We start from the raw sequence: 21,473 nt of genomic DNA, 5'->3' as shown, positions 1-21,473 counted from the left end.
AGACAATTGGTAAGATGTACAACTTTATACTTGCTGCTGTAAAAATCAAACTTTACAATTAATCACTTGGCGATTGTTATGACATTAGTCAAAATGCAAATATATGAAAATAAATCGATAAGATATTGCTTCATTCGCAATAGAATCCTACAGAAAGAAAATCGTTTCTGAATCGGGGTTTACTGTTGTTATTTTCAAAATAAAAGCAGTACACTTACTTATTGACTGTAAAATTAAAAATCGATTCGGAAAAGTAAATACCATGACTTGAGTGGTATAGGCAAAATTTTTTTGTTTGTCAAATTGTGAATGTTTACATAATATTCAATTTAACAAAGAAAAAGCCAGAAGGCTATCGTTTCATTCCCCAGCTTATGCAAAATCGAGGATCTAAACGGTTAGCCGACAATTTAGGGATACCTCAACTGATCAAAGTTACAACTGCAAAAAGTTACCTGTAACCTCAAGATACTCAGGATTTAATATTAAGATTTAGGTATGGCGAGAGAAGAAATAGCAAATGGGCTTTACATTTCCAGTATGGAGTAACCACTAAAATTTATTCGGGTGTGTAGATCAGGGTATGAAATTGTGTCCAAGTTTCTGTTCCACGGACAAGTTGAAGTTGTTCCAAAATATTCGATCGAAGAATTCGGCTTAGTTTTTCATTTGGCAACATGCAGTAGGTATGACAAGTTTCAATTTATATCTAGAAGACGAATTTATTATCTGTTTTTTCCATCATTAAATTTAATTTATTTATAGTAAATAAGTCCTAGAGAGACTGGAGGTCCTATTCTGCGGTTTTTATCCGTTAAGGAAAAAGAAAAATAAATCTATGGGAGAGGAGTAATTTTTTATGTTTAAAAGGTCTCTAGAAATAAAAGTTCAGATACCTTCAGAATTGTATTCAATTATAATTTGTAATACTGACGGACTATATAGTCTAGTAAAAGTTATTGTGATTATATTGTACATTTTATGCTCGTAGCGTTGTAGATTCGTAGCACTTGCTTAAAGTAACTGCAATATTCTTATATTTATGTATCCCTGGTATAATCGACCTCTGAGGCAGCTGCGTCACCCCTGTCTAGAGAAAATCTTTTCAGTTAAGGTCACGTTAAATGTCAAAGGTTGTTGTGTTTATAAAGGTTGAAGTTGGTTGGTTATATATGTATGCATTAAGGGCTAGAGAAAAAAAAGCAAATACTAATATAGTAAGTAGTAAATTGATAAATCACAAAGTTTAAAAGCTTTTTCTGCGATATCATGGTTTGATGAAATTACTTTTTTTGTTCAGTTTATATTTTTTAAATCTTTTTTATTAATAGACTCCGGAAGAACTTAAGCCCCAACTTGTACCCGTTAGCATTCTTTGGTGACCCCTTGTACCAGGACATTATAAGCAAACAGAGATTGCAGACTCAGTGAAACTCACCCTCCAATATGAATAGATCTTACGTATTTCTTTGTAGTAAAGTTATTTTTTTATTATTATTTGGTAAAATATTGGCTATTAATGGGGCCATCTAATTGTATTTTGTCGCATTGACTCAATTGACTTTGTAAAAGATATTTTCATCTTAAAGAAGCGAAAAAAGATTGTTGGTCTTTGATTTATTTGATAAAAGGTTTCCTAGTATAAATAACCAGTAGGATGGACTACACCAAAAGAAACTTCAACTAGGCATTTCCATTATTTACTATCTATGCATTATTTATCTAAAATTAATATGAATTATACTAAAATTAGTATAAATAAAGTTGAAACAAACTCAAACAAGTCTTTAATAAGACATAGAGGCTGCTAGTTCACAATTTATATCTCAACAACATTTCAGTTATAATAGGTATATATCTATAGAGAATATTCGTTTGATTTATGTGTACTACTCCACCCTCATACTCACTCACACCCTCACCCTCCCAACACCACTGATAGTTCGTAGCAACTATTTACACCTATTCGCAGTTCTGCTACCCTATTGAAGCACACTAACTTACGCGGGGCGCCGCGTTTGATATCGAGCTTTGAGCGTCGGTATACTCTCGTACATTTTATGCTTCCCTAGTATTTTCGTAGCTAAGGTGTTACGTCACCATGGAAATTTCGTACTCGTATTCAGCTTCCGTAGCTACGCCGCTACGAATGCTAAAGTTACGTAGCGTGTAGACGCGTAGACAGTGCTTACTAATTCTAAGTTCTAAGTCTAGTTTGTAAAAAAAAAAACAGTAAATAGTATTTATTATAAATATAAAGTTATTTAGAAAGAAGAATACGAACGAAACAACATTTACAATAATTAGTATTACTTGCTTTAATGAAATACACGATGAATTAATACATACTATAACCAGTAGAGAAAATAATCTTAACGACATATAAATTGTGTTTATTTGTAGACTATTATATACTAATGTTTTTTCTTCTTAGCGTTTACTATGAATTACTTTTAAGGCTACCTTCAAGAAAAAAATTACATTACATTAGCAGCCCGTAAATGCCCCACTGCTGGGATAAAGGCCTCCTCTCTCTTTGAGGAGAAGGTTTGGAGCATATTCCACCACGCTGCTCCAATGCGGGTTGGTGGAATACACATGTGGCAGAATTTCGTTGAAATTAGACACATGCAGCTTTCCTCACGATGTTTTCCTTCACCGCCGAGCACGAGATGAATTATAAAGACAAATTAAGCACATGAAATTTCAGTGGTGCCTGCCTGGGTTGAACCCGAAATCATTGGTTAAGATGCACGCGTTCTAGCCACTGGGCCATCTCGGCTCTTTTGAAAAAATTAAATAAAGTTCTATTGTATAATTTAAATAATAACCTGTTAAATGACTTGTTAAATATCAACCCCATATTTATTAAGATTATAAGAATTGTATTCAGTAAAATAATTAAATATTTTTTATTTCATCATATTACCCCCTATTATACCTACATATATTTTGAACTTTCATGAAACTAAGAAGTTCTACTTTGCTCGTCTAGGTAGATATCACTGGCTTATTAGTTATTGTGTAGCCCATCGTTATTATTTTGATTTCTTATGGTTCGGTTTAAGGGGTGAGTGAGCCAGTGTATTACATAACAAAGGGTGACAGCCACTAGGGACAAAACATCTTAGTTGCCATGGGCGGCGCCATTCACTGTGTAGGGAATAATTATATTTGCTACAATGCCAGTTCCACTACGTAGCTACGAGATGGTCTGCTATTAGCTCGTCTATATTTTTAGTTTTTAATTATAAACAATGAAATTAGATCTAAAGAGTATTTACCCCATTTTTTGTTATTTGAATGTTTTACAAAATCGGTCTGGGTAAAAAATATATATATATTCAAGTTATAATTATGTTAAGGTCGATGTTATTTAACTTGAATAAATATCGCAAAAACCTTAAAATGTTTAATTGTAAATTTGTGATATATATCTACATGCACATTGTATTAGCGTTTAGCGTTATACGTCCCACGCCTGATCTATATATAAACAAGTGCTTTATTAACGAATCTATCAACCTCAACCAGGTTTATTTATTTACTGATTAACTTTAAGGGTTCAGAACCTATCTTTTTTGTTAAGGAATTTTCAACACCATTGTAAAGCAGTATAATACTCACGTGTTTCGGAAATCGCGTATAACGTTTCGTATTGCTGTTCCCTCGGATTATAAGTGTAATTATTTCCTATACAGGATCCTCTTAAACGGATCGAGATAGCCCACGAAATTAAAAAAAAAAAAAAATCATTTATAAACCAATAATAGTCTTTTGTAATTTTATCGTTTATTATATAAATATAAATGGTTGATTTTGTTTGTATTCTCTGTGGTTATGCAATATTTATTATTGATATGAACTACTAACATTCCATACACCATTCCACGCGTTCATGATTTTCACGTTAATTATTGTTAATTTTTATTTGTGTAATTAGGGCTTTAATGTTAATAATTACTATAAAAATAAATGTTTGAAAAAAAAACTGTGTTCACTTATTGTTTGTACTTGCGTGAAGTTTTCTGGTGTAATGCCACCAAGCAGGTGGCGTTCGACTCACATCGACATAAAAAAAAAAATTAAAATCATTGAAACGTATGCCTACCTTATTTTTATTATGCTAAGTCTGTCCATAGAAGCATTTTAAAAAAAAAAGAGATTTCTCATACTGTAACTGGAGGAATCCCGTTGAAACTGAAACAGCGTAATAATTTTTTGCAGTAACATATATCAAAATGAGTCTACAATAGTGAAATTGCTTATGATAAAGAAATAAAAAGTATAATTCTTAAAAATGATACATTTTCATGTACCAATGTATAGATTGTTTCTACTTTAAGCATGCCGTGATAGATATCATGACATACCATTTTAACGTCTTTAGTGGCCAAAAACTAATATATAATACCTAATGTTATTTTATTCTTAGAAACTTTATTTGTGGTTATCTATGTATTTATTGAATAAATTATACTTTAATTAAATATATAGTTTTGTAAAAACCATTTGAAAATAAGCTATATAAAATGAGTTAGTCGCGCTCTGAACTTCTGATCACTTAGAGCATTCAACCTCGGACAAAACTACGACGAATGACGTCATTGGCCGCTCCAACTGACATTTGCGTCACAGCTTCCATTTTTTAAGAAGTTGGTGTTAGTTTAATTAATATTCGCGCTATATGTAAAACATATTTGTAGATTAACTTTAAATATTAAACGTATTCGTTATTAATGATAAAAAAGTATTTGGCATCTCTTTCATGACATATTTATTCTTATTATCATAAGTATCATATCAATACAAGTGTTTGCGTACCCACACATAGAAACTAAATCAATAAAGTTATAAAGAGTCTAATCGGCGGCGATCAATGAACACCCTCCGTGACGTCAGTGGATAGTATTGATTTTAGTCCACCCCATATTCTAACGTTTCTGATATCCTAGTAGCTAAGTATGCCGAGAAAAGCTTTAGGAAAACTTAGCCCTCTCTCTATGACAAGAAAACCTGAGAAAACTTTATGTATCAAATTATTTAATATGCGAAAGTTAAGAAGCATTTATTAGATTTTATGTTATATTTGAAACAAGTATGAATGAATTCGTTTTTGTTTTGTTATGAAGTGGTGTTATTATGATAGGGGACTGTCAAACAGTTAATAATGTTTATGGAGGAAGTATTCAAGCGTAACTAGCAAATTACCAGTCCAGTGGTATTTTCAATTGAGCGAGTGTGCTGCTTCATTTGGGAGTCCGCCCACGTGTCCGATGCACTTCTTCTCTACTAAATCCGGCGGTTAATCTGCGCGACACCTCCTGTAGTGTATAGTCGCCTAGTATTCCCGGTTCTGTTTATCCGAAATCTTATCCGATTTTGTCCGGATTATAAAATAAACTTTTCCCAATGGATTACTTAGTTTTTCGTATTTTTTCCTTCGCGCTGATATCAGGGTATATACAATGTTACGGCCAAAGTAACTATTATTTTGAAAATGATAAATATTGTGATGACTTATCTCCATATGTTGGTGATATAAATTTGGAGCAAATTTCGGGTATTTGGTATGGGGTAGAAAAAATACCCCACACGAAGGGGGAATACAGAATAGAACATACCAATGAGTGTTTCTACATTGACATCAGAGAGCTTCACATACAGGTTTGTTTTTATGTTGCTTATCAAAGATTTACATTTTTATTTATTAATCAATGTTTTTAAATATAAAATTTAGCTTGAAGCTTTTTTAATATTTATTTCGTTAATTTTAGTAACGTTTAAGTTTCGTTTTAGTCATTGCCAACATCAATTGTTTTTGTCATTATAGGCGAATATTTTAACAATTTCATTAAACATGTTTTGCACGAGCCACTTTATGTATATTTTCGATATATAATGGAAAAAAGATCGATGTGTGCATTGTGTTTTTTTAATGACAAATGTTGTTAACTATGTAAAAGAGTGACATTAATATTATTGTTTTGTGTATAAATATTGACATAAAAAATGCTTTATTCATGTTGACTCATATTCACGTTTTTGGTCAAGCTTTATGTAAGACACGGTAAATTTTTACTATTTTAAAATACATAATTATTAAATGTGCCATGATAGAAAATTACAAAATGTTTATTTTTATACATACAGTGTGTAAATTGTATAAAACTTGAATACCTGCTAATAATAATATGTATCAACCTTTAGCACTAACCTGGTGAGGTTTCATCCGTAAGAAATATAAAAATATATTTGAGCGCTACACATTGAGTTCTCAATTCATTTAAGACAAAATATTACACCAGGTGTGCTAATAAAAATGACTTATTTAATTTATTGACCGGTAACGTTGCATTTTGCGATTTTCAATTAGAATCAAAATGTAAAATCCTTTTTAGCGTATCTTCATTCGGTGATTATCATTCAGCATAAATTATAATCTAATTGTATTTAATTAACATACCTATATAATTTAATAGGTGAAATTGACAACTAAATAGAAAATTACCGAGTTTCTTACCAGGTATTTTAGGTAGAATCTACAACTACGGTAATAACTTTAAATTAATAGCATAAAATGGCCATTTAACAGTGCAGTAGAATCTAATTAAACAGAGTATATTTTGAATTGGATTTTTTGATATTACACTTTAAGTTTACCGTTGGTACATTGTCTTTGATACAAATATGTTTATTCTGCTGCGAGCGTGCGAACATTACACAAGTATCTGTATTTATAATATAATAATAATAATTCTTACATCAAAATCTAGACTAGAAATCGAACATTTTGGTAAACATAATCCAATATCACGATTTTGTAAGCTGCTTATGTATAAATTATTGTATTTCCGAGTGAAAATATTTTTCGGTAGTCACATAATAAACAAAAAACATTCTGCTATAAAAAACAATTGATTTCTACGCACTGTATTATGATATTATTACCATTATCTTACGTCAGGATCCAGGATGAGGGGTCGCGGTGAGTCAATTAACAGGTTAAAAGTGAACGACGTAATTGTGTCATAAGCATGTGTCGTCTGTAGCTGAGACACTTTCAATTAAACATTTGACTTCGTAGCTCTAACTTACATAAATAAATATAATCAGGTCAAAATGTTTTCGATTACAATAGTTATAATTGTATTATTCAACAAAATTGTCGCTACAAACGTAAACTTCTGTCCAAACTTACATCCGACTAGTGACTTTGACGAGGAAGCTGTTCTAGGGATGTGGTATATAAGGGAGTACATATTTCATAAAGACACCGTTATTAAAACCGAGTATAATCCTTACTGTCCTATCGTTCAAATTCGGAAATTTGAAGATTATGTGAGCGGTGGATTATTGAACAGAGATCTTGTAAGTGATGCGGTTAAAATATTTGGGTTAAAGGCAGAATGTATATATATAAAAATAAAAAAAAAAATGTGTGTAATTTAAGTATTGAAAAAGAGTTACGGAGCTTTAGTCTGATTCTTCTCGGTAGAATTTATAAACCCTAACACAGTTTCAAATCCTACCTCTGGTTACATTAAAAACTACTTGATTAAGCATATTTTGATATCTATTTTGCTTTTTATAATTTACCTAATTAATTTACTACTGGTAAATGTAATGTCACTTATCTGATAACTATTAAAGTTTTAAACATTTTTTCTATTGCCGGTAACTATAATTATTTCTTAAGCTATATTGGTAACTAATTTTATACAGTAATAAAAAAAAATATTTTTTTTATTTTCAGCCAACTCCTCCAACACCATATCCACCTATGACAAATTCTCCTTACATAAGCCGTGCCTATGGTCTACCCGAGCAGTACAGGATACGTCACTTCGTTTTGGAATGGCATGAGGGACATTATCAGGATGACTATCACATTAAAGTCAATACTTCTCATAAAGGATTTTGGCCAACAGATGTCCCTTATAAATGTGAGTATCATTCATTAATTCCTAATTATTTAATTTCCTCAATAATTCGATCTGCTTTGACATAATGCCAACGCATAGTCCACAAGCTTCGTTAGCTTGCTACTTACGGATTAGAAGGCTACGTATAGTAGAGTAAATGTATAAAGATGATTAGGATTTAAAAAATAATTGTAAGGCAATTATAAAATTCTACTATTATATGCAAAACGGATCATTTTATTAGGATACATTAACCGGGCTTTAGTGAAAGATTTTATACCAGAATAACTTTTTTTTTATTAAATATCTATTACATCAATTGAAATTTATTCTTTCTTGACTATATACATAAATTAATCAATATGTTTTACTTAAAATAAATTAGTACTTATTTTATTAGTACTCATTTTGAAATGATAACACATGAATATTAATTCGTTACGGTTTTACTTTCAGCTGTCGACAAAATGTATCGTTTCTTTGGAGGTGTCATCCAAGTGCTGAAGGTCTCAAATAACCACCTGGTCCTAAACTTTTGTATGAGGCTGCCTCATTCTCAGCTTTACAGCGTCGTGTTAGCAAGAAACGACAATCAACTTACTCCTGAAGATTTAGCTAGCATTCATAATATATTTTCTATAAAAAACCTGTCCACTTCTTCATTGAAACGTGTGTGTGAAAATTCTGCAGTCAACTTAAAACTTTCAAGTGTTCTGTTTCTTTTCATCGGGTTTTTTATTTGGAAAAGCCGTTAGTAAGAACAATCAAATCAAGTTTTTATAAAATTTACAACACCTATGTTAAGTTAATTCTTGTGTTATGTTAATTGTATATTGTGGTCAGTTCATATTATATTTTTAAACAAAGTACTTGAATTTAATTTACTCCCAATTCATTCCTATTTATGAATACGTTACACAAACGATCATAAAATATAACCAATGAAATTTTCATCCGACAACGTTTCTTCCATAAAATCTGTTATTTAATCATAATATAGGAAAAAATAAATTTAAAATGCTTGAAATTCTTTTGAGAATAAATTTTCTAATTAATTCCTATTAAGAAATTAGACTTGCTCAATTAAAATCGTATACATTTGATATTATATTGATACTGCAAAGTAGGCACTATTAATGCTTCAGAAAAAAAGGACTGGAATTTGAATTTTTCCTCAGACCGGTGTATTTTCAAGGGAATATAAAATAATTGTAAAAATTAACAAAAACAAATATTATAAGTAAAAACTTATAAATAGGTATTGACATTTTCTCAGATTCCTTAGTCTTAAAAAACAGTGTCTTTCTCTTTTTCTATGCAGTCGAAAATGATAGGTAATAAGTTGCTTTCGCGCGAGACATTGTTGAAAACAAATCTCGAAACAAATAAAAGCCACATAAAAGGATACGTCCTTTTCACTGACGTTATGTGTATCTTAATTGGTCAAAATGTTAACATTCTTTAGGATATAATTTAATGAATAACGGCTTACATGATTTTATAATTTGGTTAATTAAATTCGATAGTTCATTTTGTAAGAGTATAAAGTTTGTAGAGATAATATATAATTATCTAAAACAATAGACGATTATGAAATTTATTAATATCTCTTTGATTTGTTTTCATTTATTTTAATAACTATGAAACTGAATTGTAGTACTTTTACCAGGATACATTTTATTAATATAACCGCTCATTTGGCTGAAAATTTTCCATTACGATAAACGAACGAACGAAGAACAAAAGGGTGTGCAAAAATTCCAGTTCATGGTTAAACGGAGCTGGCTTATTATTCTGTTGCAAAATTGACCCACACATATACAGTATCAGGTGGTTAAATAAAACCATATTAACAGGAAACATATTTATAAAATTTTTGGATATATACAATATATAGAAAAAAATAAATGTACAATTTTATCGGCTCACAATAGCTTTTATGAATTGCCATGTAATAAGTAGGTTGAGGAAGCTGCTAATTCTTACCTCCCTGTTAACTTAATATGTTGATCTTTTCCCGTGTACTTAGTACAAGTAGTGTTGAAATAATTCAACACAATAAAAATCAATCTTATGGAACTTAACGTTTTTGAAGTGATAAACACAAAACAAATTAAAACGGTAGAACTACGGTTAATACTGATTAATGACACGATTACGAAATAAAATTTAAGATTTGCTGAACCAATTTGCTAATTAAATGCGATGCGGCCGCGACCGACGCCTTGTCCCATATTCTCCGCAGTATTCCAAGTGTCATCATGTTTAGTCTGTTGCTTACATATCTCATTTTAAACTCCATATATCAAACCAAAGGTCTTTGCGGTGACTCTATAAGGTGGTCCCACCGTGTGAACATGGACGAGGTCTATGGGGTGTGGTACGGCGTCGGATACGCTCAGCACAATCCTGACATGACGAATATGCCCAACGAAGTTGGATGCGTAACTCTATACATATCAGACGCTTCATCGGAATATAAAGACAATTGGATCGACTGGTCCGTAAGTACATTCTTCGATTAATTAATTATTAAGTACATCAAAGTAAGTAATTTGCGAAAGAAATACTTTAGCAGTTGCTTTTCCTTTCAGATATGGCGTAAAAATTTTTCAGATCAAAATTGGCGATCTTCAAAAAGTAATCCATGGTCACCAAACGCAATGGCGGGACCGTGGCTCGATGTTAGATTAAAAAGAAAGGTTAAAAGAAATATAGAAGACGAAAAACGAGTTAGGATACTATGGGATGAAGATGGACATACACTGGAGCAAGTTTATCTGTATTATCCAGTTGAACCTGGCCTTTGGACAGCGGATAAGTTGCGTCCCTTGGAAAAGGAGATGATGTCTCGAGGCATTGGTGTGTTTTTATTATCATATTATATTCCGTAGTAGATTTATTTAGGGTTCAAATTTAACTAATATTACTATTATTATTTTTTAGATGTATGGTACCCAGACGATCCGCCTCGACATCCCGATGTGATCCGACTCATAAAGGTCACGCCACACACACTTATCATAAACCACTGTTCTGAAATTGGTACCGGTGGTATATTTTCCCTAATTCTTCGAAGATCGCCCTCGAAGGTACAGCGGTGGGAATGGTATAAATATCAGAAAGAGTTCTATAAATTTGAATTGCCTAATATTTATAGATATGCGTCTGTATGTTCGGCCTGTACTCGAATAACTTGTACTGTCGTTTTATATACTTGCTTTTTTGCAAATGTTTTAATTAGTGCGTTTTTAAATAATAAATATATAATATATATGGTGGTTTCATTTGAATATACTTATAGTATTCAAATTATAATTTATATGACATGTCTCGTGATAACTATTCATATATTTAACATTCTACTTCTTTTAGGACAGAACAAGATTTAGCTTGGCAGTAAATAATCCAACAAAGATAAAAGTATATATATGTTGGGTGTCGTTTCATAATTTTTTGTTTCATATCCTTTGTTAATTACAACAATGATTAAAAGTATATTTTTTTAAATGATCTTTATAAGCTGAAGCTAAAAAATATTCTATATTCTATAGATTGTCGCAAACCGTTATTGAGCATTCATTCATTTCCTTTCAAATTCACAACTTACAAATACTATATTTGCAATAATATAATGACTATATTTTTTTATAATAATTAATATTTCAATAAGTATTTATACGTACGTTAAACTTTAAGTATGTACAGTAGTACCGATTACATAATACTATATTAAAACATTAACGAGCCAAGGAGGCTCAGGATGAATCTACTAGGGATGTATTCCGCACAACTGATTTAATATGTTTCATTTACTAAATTTGTCTCTTTAATAAAAATTCAGCACATGCTATGCGGTGGACGAAAACATCGTGTGAAAAGTGTATGTGACCTTTGAAATTCTGCTGTTTCTTTAAACGCCAACTCACACAGAGCAGCGTCGTTAAAAGGGAGAACCTTTGAGGCTCATACATTTTACGACATTATCTTAAACACCAGGATAACGAACTAAAGTCACTAAATCACAAAATATATTGTCTTGAAAATATGTCTTTTCTAATTTTAAATGCGAGTTTTATTGGCTATAAAATGGGAGTCAACTGTGATAAAAACTTTATAACTACGTTAACGACGTATTTGAGGTAAATGTTATGAGGACAATGCCCACATAGCAAAATATACCATAGAAATACCAAATTAATCACTAATGTAATGTACCTAGGATAAGTAAGTTTATTTTTGCTCTAATAGGCGACGTCTTTACTTTTTTTTATTACTTTGTTATTTATTATTTTTAAATAGAACCTTCCGAATTTGTCGAGTTAACAAAAGTATAATTAAATCACTGTTTTTTAACCTCATAACCTTCTAACTTAGCAAGTTCTTCTAGGCAACACTTGTGGCTGAAACTTAACTAAAAAAATATAAAAATATGTTCATGTAAATCAAGACAATATTTTTTGTATGATTATGGCATTATAATATAATTTAAATAAATTATTATTCATTTTTTATGAATCTAATCTATTTTTAAATTTAACTAAAAAGTAAAAAATATTTTCACTTAGTAAATAATAGTAGCTTTGAAGGTTTCTAACCTCGTACAGATTATACAGAAATATTTTGATTGTGAATTTTTAATAGCTATAATTTCTTAATTTTCATTCTTCCAATAAGAATTGGGATGCATGTGTTAGATTTTTTTATTCAATTTATAATTAATAATTACAATAAAACCAAACAATTACCTTAATTAAAATATACTTTATTCAAGTAGGCTTTTATCGTCATTTAACCAACTATTTTAAAGTAAAACTACCACCGGTTCGGAATGTAGATTCTACCGAGAAGAACCGGCAAGAAACTCAGTAGTTACTCTTTTTCAATGTCCAAAAATACAATCATGTTAGTTAAATACAATTATACTAACTTTGTATATATAATATTAACTTTGTATATTGATAATTGCAAAAGACACCATTCATATATTCATCAATAATTTAACAAGCAATAACAACTATAGGGAAATATTAGTATCATTTTTATACACAAATATTTTAAAATAATAATTTACTAACACTAGCAAAAATAAAAATACATTACGTATCTCGTAGATGTTGACACTTCAGATCGCCACCAAAAGAGGCCGGTAAAATACTTACAAGGGGTATTTATACAAAAATTAAGTGTCAAAGTTGTCATATTACGTTTTTTAATTATGTTATTAAAAACTTTTTATCTTAAATAAATACTATACTGAAAAATAATATAATTTTAATAATAATATTAAGTCACAATAATTAATTATATTGATAATTTTATACAACTATCTATCACGGCCATACTGACAGTACTTCGTCCACGAAGGACAACTCGAATAAAAATATAATATCGTAATAGTTGACAATCTTGAATAATTGAAATTAATAGTGGAACAAAAATGATAAAGAAGTATTAATAACCAAAAGGAATAACTGTAAAAAAGTTGTAACAATTTAAAGATTTTTTTACGTTTCATTTGATTGAAACATTAACTTGTTATTTGCACAGTTTGTTTTTCTTTCTCATACAATTGCGAGAATTAGATTTTGAAATATTATATAAGATTTGTATTTGAGCCAGATACATAGACATGCCAATCACATTCACTCGCTGCTTGTGAGATATTTGGCACCAAGTATAAGGCCTAACAGCGAAACAGTTGAGCCAGTGACATAGACATACTGATTCCATTCACCTGCTGGGGGTGAGTAACTAACCAGTACCAAATCACGGCCTACCAGCGAGGTTTCAGCCAATAACATAGACATACTGATTCCATTCACCCGCTGGAGGATGAGTAACTAATCAGCACCAAATCATGGCCTACCAGCAACCTACCCAATTTAAATTTATAACTCGAAAAAAAATAATATAGCAAAAAATGTGCAAATATCAAATTAAAGATTCAATAATAAAATTTTGTAAGAATTGTATTTTAAAAATATAACTTTAATTTTTATTTATAAAAAATAATATACTAATATCAAATTAAATGATTTATTAACAGATGTTTTATGTATTATGATGACAATTGTCTTAATACTATTCTAACATTAATGTTTTATATTTAATTATAAAAATTAAACAATCATTTTATAACATTTTCTTTTTATTCCAAGTAATAACTTCAGAAAGGGCTAATCGAAATTGTATTTATTTATATTATATATTTAACAATAATTTAGAATTTAATGTTTTATGCGACTTAGTTACATGGCATTTTCAACAGCAATGTTTTCGTCAACCCATTCGCCTGGCCAAAAACGCAATTTTTCTTTTGCAATCACAGTATCCCTTAAATTACCGAGTCCTTTTAAAGCGTAATGACCATTAGAAAGAATTGAAGTAATTTCATAGGGGCCCTTAAATTTCGGTCTTAATTTATCATTGCGTCTGTGATCCTGACTAACGTAAACTAAATCACCTAAATTATAGATTATATTGTTTCGCCTGACAGAATCAAAACGATCCTTGAATTTTTTTTTTGAAATCTGCTGTACACATTGTCTAGCAAGTTCACGATCAGCTTGTACGTCAATGTAAGAATTTAAGCTATTACTGTCGTTTCGTATTACTGAGAATGTCGTTTAGACGAGCTTGAACAACGGGTATATTTGCTTCTACACCGACAGTAAGCGCAAAGGAGAAAATCCGGTAGATTTTTGGACTGTGGTATTTATAGATTGTTGTACTTTCCATAACCCATTCGGCCAGTCTGACAAATCGTTACATATAGTGCTTAACATGTTAACTACTGTGGCTACATAACGTTCAACCTGTCCATTACTTCTAGGTGTACCAGTAGCTATCATGTGATGTTCTATAGATAATTCTCTAAAAAAGTTTTTAATTTGATTAGAACTAAAATTTGTTCCGCGATCAGTGATAATTAAGGATGGCGTACCAAATATTGTAATCGTTTCTCTCATGATAGGTATTAACTCTTGGGTATTTAAAGTTTTAAGTGGCCTGAACAAACAAAACTTAGTAAAACCGTCAACTATTAATAAAATATATTTGTATCCCTCTCTCGTTGCCGTGAAGGGTCCTGTGCAATCTAAATGTATTGTATGGAATGGAATAGCAGTTTTTTCAATGGGATGGAGAAACCCTTGTTTTGGACCTGAAGGTCCTTTTCTTTCGACACAAATCAAACGGTGGGAAATGTATTTTTTAACAAAAGATGACATTTTAGGAAACCAGAAATAATCTTTAATTTTATGCAAAACTTTATCAAAACCTACGTGGCAATTTTCGTCGTGAAATAATTTTAATATATTCAGTCTATAACCCTTCGGTACAAACAATTTCGGTTTTGCATCTGAACTAACTTTATAATGAAGTAGATCATTTTTAATTAAATATTGATCAGCATCCAAATCACCCGATTGTAGTTTTGAGATAAGAGTTTGAGTTTCAGAGTCATTTTGCTGAGCAATTTTAGCCATGATTGTGAAATATCTCTTTCATTAGAAATTTCAATAAGACTAACCTCACGAGCTAGCTTTGGGTCTGGGAGCCCGATCGGGTTGCGGCTAAGGAAATCGACATGACTTATAAATTTTCCCTTTTTATATTTAATTTCAAATTTAAAATCTTGCATTAGGGTCCACCAACGGGCGACCCTCGGTGACTAATCTTTTTTTGTCATGGTGGATTTTATCGCATTACAGTCTGTAACAATTGTAAATTCAATACCTAACAAATAGACTCTAAAGTGCTTTAGGGCATTAAAGATTGCTAACGTCTCTAAATCATAGGAGCAATATTTAGATTCTGGAGGAGTTGTTCGTTTACTGTAATAAGCTACAACTTTATTTTGATTATTAATTTTCTGTAAGAGTATTGCTCCGTATCCTATGGAACTGGCATCGGTATGCAGTTCAGTAGGATACTTCGGATCAAAAATAACTAAGAGGGGTCTAGAAACAAGATGATCTATTATATAATTTCTAGCCGCATCCTGTTCGGGTCCCCATTCCCATTTTTGATTTGTTTTTGTTAATTTATTAATACAAGCCGTCCGTGAAGCAAAATCGGGGATAAATTTTCGAAAATAACTGGCCAAGCCTATAAATTGTCGTACTTGCTTGACATTATTGGGTATACAAGAATTTACTAAAGCACTAACTTTAGATTCACTTGGCCTAACACCTTCACGAGATATGTGCCTACCTAGGTATTCAATATTGTCAACAAAGAATTTACATTTTTTTAATATTTACTGTAAAACCATTAGAATCCAAAGCCAAAATTGTTTGTTCTAAATAATCAAGTCCCTCTTCAATGTTGTTAAATGGTATTAAAATGTCATCTATATATACTAATACAAATTTTAAATGTCGTAAAGCTTTAGAAATAGCTCTCTGGAACACCGAAGGTCCACCACAAATTCCAAATGGCATTTTGAGAAATTCGCAATGGCCATCCGATGTTACGAAAGCCGTGTACTTAGTCGAATCGTCACTTATGGGTATTTGGTAAAACCCATTTTTCATATCCAAAGATATGAATAACTCGCACTGACCTAATCTATCAATTTGGTCATCAATGAGAGGGAGGGGGTATCTATCTTTTTCTATTATTCTATTTAAAGCTCTGTAATCGATACACATTCTGTCAGTTCCGTCACTTTTTTTTAACCAAAATTATAGGACTAGCGAAAGCTGAATTACTTTCTTTAATTATCTGTTTATCTAATAAGTCATTAACTATTTCTATAACCTTCTCTCTCTCAATTGGAGCTAATCTATACGGCCTATAATACACAACTTCATTTTTTTTTTTTTAAATTTGTTTTCTAGTTTACCAGTCTTTAACATTTCCAATGGGTTTCAAAACAGATGGATATTTTTGAAAAATATCCTTAATCCTTATCTGTATACTATTATCTAGGTGTTACAATTTCTTATTAAAGTCGTCTTAAAATTCTAATTTTTCTAATGAATTAAATTAAAGATTAATTTTAGGTGGATACTTCCGTACTAAACGAGAACCTAATGAATTTGTTATAATCTCAATATCGGGATGCTGTATAACATTTTTACCTATTAAAAGATCATAACGACAATCGTTGTCCTTAACCACATATATATCTAATTCGATACATAACTGTTTAAATTTAACGGGTACCGTATTTTTCGAAAATATATTTATACTACCTTTACCTATACCAAAAAACGTAAAAACAACATGGCGTTAGATGGCAACCTAATCGCTTTGCTATAGATTCTCTTATTATACTGCAATTTGCCCCAGTATCAATTAATGAATTGATTTTAACATTATTAATAGATACTACTGTTAATTTTGACTGAGGCTGGGTTCCCCTAAAAAATTGACTTCCTTATTATCATCTTTTTTATTACCGTACCGACAAATATTATCTGTATGTCCGGGTTTTCGACAAATAGTACAAAATCTTTTTTTTTTTATTTTTCTGTTTTGCCTATTGCCTAGACATGTCAAGTCCCTCCACCCGCTGCTAGTGGGATAGACTCGCATCAAGCAAAAGACCGACCAGCGGAAACAGATTTTTTTTTTATATCGATTACCTCGACATGCTTGACCCAATCACTCGCTGCCAGTGCGTCGGACAAGCACCAAGTAAACGATCGCCCAGCGATTTTATATCTTTTTTTTTTATTTTTATTTATTAACAATCACAACTTTTGTATACTTCAAAATTTACTTCCTAATCATATATAGAAATATAAATAGGCAAATATATCATATCTGTTAACAATTAGTTATATGTAATTATTATCATCTAAGGCTATTTTCGACAACTATGTTTTCCAAAGTTCGACCTCCAGAAGGCGCCAGACTCGAAACATTTTAAACGGAACCCCTTAGGGTCTTACCAGCCTTAGGAACAGCCATGCTGCTCCATCGAAATTCTTTTGACGGTTTCTTAACCTTCTGACACCAGCCTTCCGCACTGTTGTCACTGGTTGCTCGATCGTAGACGGAGTGCTGCGTCGTCATCATTACGGTGACGGCCAGATACAGCTCCTCGAATCGCGTTGACGAGACCATTGAAACACAAAAAATAAAAATTTGTAGGTACTTATGTGAATTGCATATCCCACTTCTGATGTTAGATTTTTTTATTCAATTTATAATTAATAATTACAATAAAACCAAACAATTACCTTAATTAAAATATACTTTATTCAAGTAGGCTTTTATCGTCATTTAACCAACTATTTTAAAGTAAAACTACCACCGGTTCGGAATGTAGATTCTACCGAGAAGAACCGGCAAGAAACTCAGTAGTTACTCTTTTTCAATGTCCAAAAATACAATCATGTTAGTTAAATACAATTATACTAACTTTGTATATATAATATTAACTTTGTATATTGATAATTGCAAAAGACACCATTCATATATTCATCAATAATTTAACAAGCAATAACAACTATAGGGAAATATTAGTATCATTTTTATACACAAATATTTTAAAATAATAATTTACTAACACTAGCAAAAATAAAAATACATTACGTATCTCGTAGATGTTGACACTTCAGATCGCCACCAAAAGAGGCCGGTAAAATACTTACAAGGGGTATTTATACAAAAATTAAGTGTCAAAGTTGTCATATTACGTTTTTTAATTATGTTATTAAAAACTTTTTATCTTAAATAAATACTATACTGAAAAATAATATAATTTTAATAATAATATTAAGTCACAATAATTAATTATATTGATAATTTTATACAACTATCTATCACATGCAATAAATATATATTTGATGTAAAAGGTATATAGTAAAAATCTTGAAATCTTGAAAATGTTTGTTTTTAAATATTACTTTAGGTCTGAATGCGGCATATTCAGCCCTACAAGCTGAACGTTAAAAAAGGGAAAACGTAAATAAAAACCAAGCAATATAAAGCCATATTTTCCATTATTTAAAAAGAGGAAATATTATTACTCTTTTCTGCAAAATATTTATTAATTCGGTGGTTACTGACAGGATCATTTCCAAGTTGTTTACTTAATACGAAAATAAATTGAAGTTTCACTTTACTTCATTAGGGTACTTTGAGGCGTCGGCGTGGTTCCATTTAAAGCTTTTATCTAAGTTTTAGACTTGCTCCTGAATAACTTAGTACAATATCCTTTACCATATGATCATACCTTTCATCTTTATAGCTAGGCTATTTAGAGATCGTTCTGGAACTTAGACAAGCAATTGTTGTAATTAAAATATTTTGTAATTGGTGAGTTTTAAGTACTTAAATAATAGGTTAAGGGTCTTGTCCGTTTAGATGATTAGCTAAATAATATTGTTTGTGAGGATGTGCCAAGTAACCTATAACCTTATATAACTGCAGGTCACTTTGCAAGTCAGACAGGAACCTCATTATGACTAAATTATGTCAATTAACCCACCAATTGTAACCATTGCTTAGCTTTTTGTCTGCTAGATGAATTTCCTAATAAGTCTGGCCATTTTACAGAAGAAGCTGAAAATTAAAAAAAGAGGTAATTTTAAAATCACACAATTTATTGTAAGTATATACTTGAATTTTATTTTTACATTTATAAATAATTTATTGTTACTGCTTCACGAGTACATGGATAAGTCCACTAATTAGCATTGGCCAAATCGATAATCAAAGACCAAACAAGTGCATTCAACTGTGAAGTACTTCATTTATTTTGCAATGCCTATTAATTCCTCAGTATAGAAATAAATTACTCAGTCGTTGCAGGCTGGTACGAAACAAGAATGTTAACATGGAAATTTGAATCTTCTCATCTTTAGTTAGAAAATCAAGTTGATTTTTTATATTCGATTTTCAAATGACGAATTGTAATTAGGAAAACAAAAATGATATCATATACTATGTTCTACGTTATTTAACGCAAAATTGGTTTTAAAAAAAGTGGCCGTCTATGATGTCCAACGATAAAAATGACTCCTCTTGACCCTTTGTTCCCGAGGTTGATGGCGCATTGACGATGAAGGTGATGGTTAATATTTTTTTTAGTGCCAATGACTAAAGGTGTCCGGTAACTATCAGGTAGCCAAGACTGGCTTGCTTGGGCCTCCTATCCCTTGAGGAGAAGCTTATACCGCTAATTAAAAAATAAATAAAATGTATTTTAAATATTTATTATCTATTCTGTTCAAATGAATGATTTACGACAAGAAATTGTCAAAAATAAAGTCATTTTTTGTCGCTGAAATCAAATTTATTTATTTAAGAAAATATAAATTTATTATAGTTTTATGTAACGTAATTTATGAATTTTATATTGTAATGGGACTAATGAAATGCTTTTCTTTTTTTAAGCGTGGTTTCTGTTTATAATTTAACTAGAAAGGCAGGTTTTCAAATTATCACCGTCGACTTGTTTAATATTATTATTAAAAGTTTAAATTAGTAATTTAAACATTAACCCCATGCTTAGCATTCAATAAAACCAACATAATGATATACTTTTATATTTCGCATTGACACTTTAAGCCAGATAACCCTTCACCTATTAAAATTTTAAGAGCAGAGTTTGAGCGGTAAAATGTCCTAACCTTATGTATTACATTTTCTTAAACCATACGATTCGACAAATTTACATTACATTTTACAAATATGGATTATTCAAACATCTAATTAGATATTTAAAGAATATTTAATGCTTAGATATAATATCTAAATATCTAAGCATTAAATATTTATAATATCTCAATTGTATCAATGTCATATAAAAATAAAATCAAAATATTAAATTATATTTATGGGTTGAAAATATAATTGAAGAATTTTAATGTATTTCTTAAAACTTTAATTCAGTATTGATCTCATTGTGAATAATAGTATAAAATAATATATGTGTCCATACAGCCATAAGTAAAAAATAAAAAGTATTTTATTAAATTTACTATATATATAATAAAACCAATATACATTTCTTCAGTTATTTAGTTTGACGTTTTTCTTTATAAGCATTGTTTTTGGGATTTTCAATTTAATAGTTCTACCCTTTTCATATATTCGTTTAATAATAACTACAGTTTTTTAATGCAAATACCGGTCATTATAATAATAATTTTCTTTGTATGTAGCTGAGATCTATATCGTAGGGATGATTAATTCATTTAATAGGACAAGCTCTATTATCGTATAGTTCAATCAGTGTCATTGGGTATAAGTTTTTAAATGCAACATAAGATAGAGCTGTGCAAAAAGTATTTAGTTAAAAGTAATTTCTAATAAATATTATTATTACTGCTTCCGTTATTCCCGAAGTAAGCTTATGTACGATACACTGCGAGTTGTACAAAATCTTGATGAAAATAAGGACTTTTCCTCAGTTATCTCGACTGTTAAAGTTACTGAGAATATAGTCGTATGGCATTAATTGAAGATGTTAACAATCCTTAGCGAATAAACTTTTAAAGGAAAACTTGCGGTTACATATTGTTGCTAAATGTAGTTTATCCGAATAACTGGCATAGTAGTAATGTGAATGATTTAAAATAAAAT

At 30.5% G+C, this 21,473-nt stretch overlaps 2 protein-coding genes across 3 annotated transcripts; both read left to right on the top strand.

The window, feature by feature from the left end:
- Positions 1 to 5,268: 5,268 nt before the first annotated feature.
- LOC125075917 lies at positions 5,269 to 8,758 on the top strand. 2 transcript variants are annotated; one of them, XM_047687765.1, is made up of 3 exons: positions 5,269 to 5,667; positions 7,757 to 7,946; positions 8,382 to 8,758. In XM_047687765.1, exons 1-3 carry the CDS (start codon positions 5,413 to 5,415, stop codon positions 8,678 to 8,680), a joined length of 744 nt encoding a protein of 247 aa, XP_047543721.1. In that variant the 5' UTR covers positions 5,269 to 5,412; the 3' UTR covers positions 8,681 to 8,758. The 2 variants fall into 2 exon arrangements, with proteins under 2 accessions (XP_047543721.1, XP_047543730.1); XM_047687774.1 differs by lacking the exon at positions 5,269 to 5,667 and adding an exon at positions 7,083 to 7,371.
- A 1,419-nt stretch (positions 8,759 to 10,177) lies between these two features.
- On the top strand, positions 10,178 to 11,317 carry LOC125069164. The gene is made up of 4 exons (XM_047678564.1): positions 10,178 to 10,429; positions 10,520 to 10,787; positions 10,872 to 11,168; positions 11,301 to 11,317. The coding sequence occupies exons 1-4, from the start codon at positions 10,187 to 10,189 to the stop codon at positions 11,315 to 11,317; spliced, it is 825 nt and encodes a 274-aa protein (XP_047534520.1). The 5' UTR covers positions 10,178 to 10,186.
- Positions 11,318 to 21,473: the final 10,156 nt, after the last annotated feature.

This window comes from Vanessa atalanta, chromosome 2 (genome assembly GCF_905147765.1).
Source record: "Vanessa atalanta chromosome 2, ilVanAtal1.2, whole genome shotgun sequence".
NCBI classification, from domain to species: Eukaryota; Metazoa; Arthropoda; class Insecta; order Lepidoptera; family Nymphalidae; genus Vanessa; species Vanessa atalanta.
Note: the sequence above shows the minus strand (reverse complement) of the source record. Positions and strands in the feature narration are given on the sequence as shown.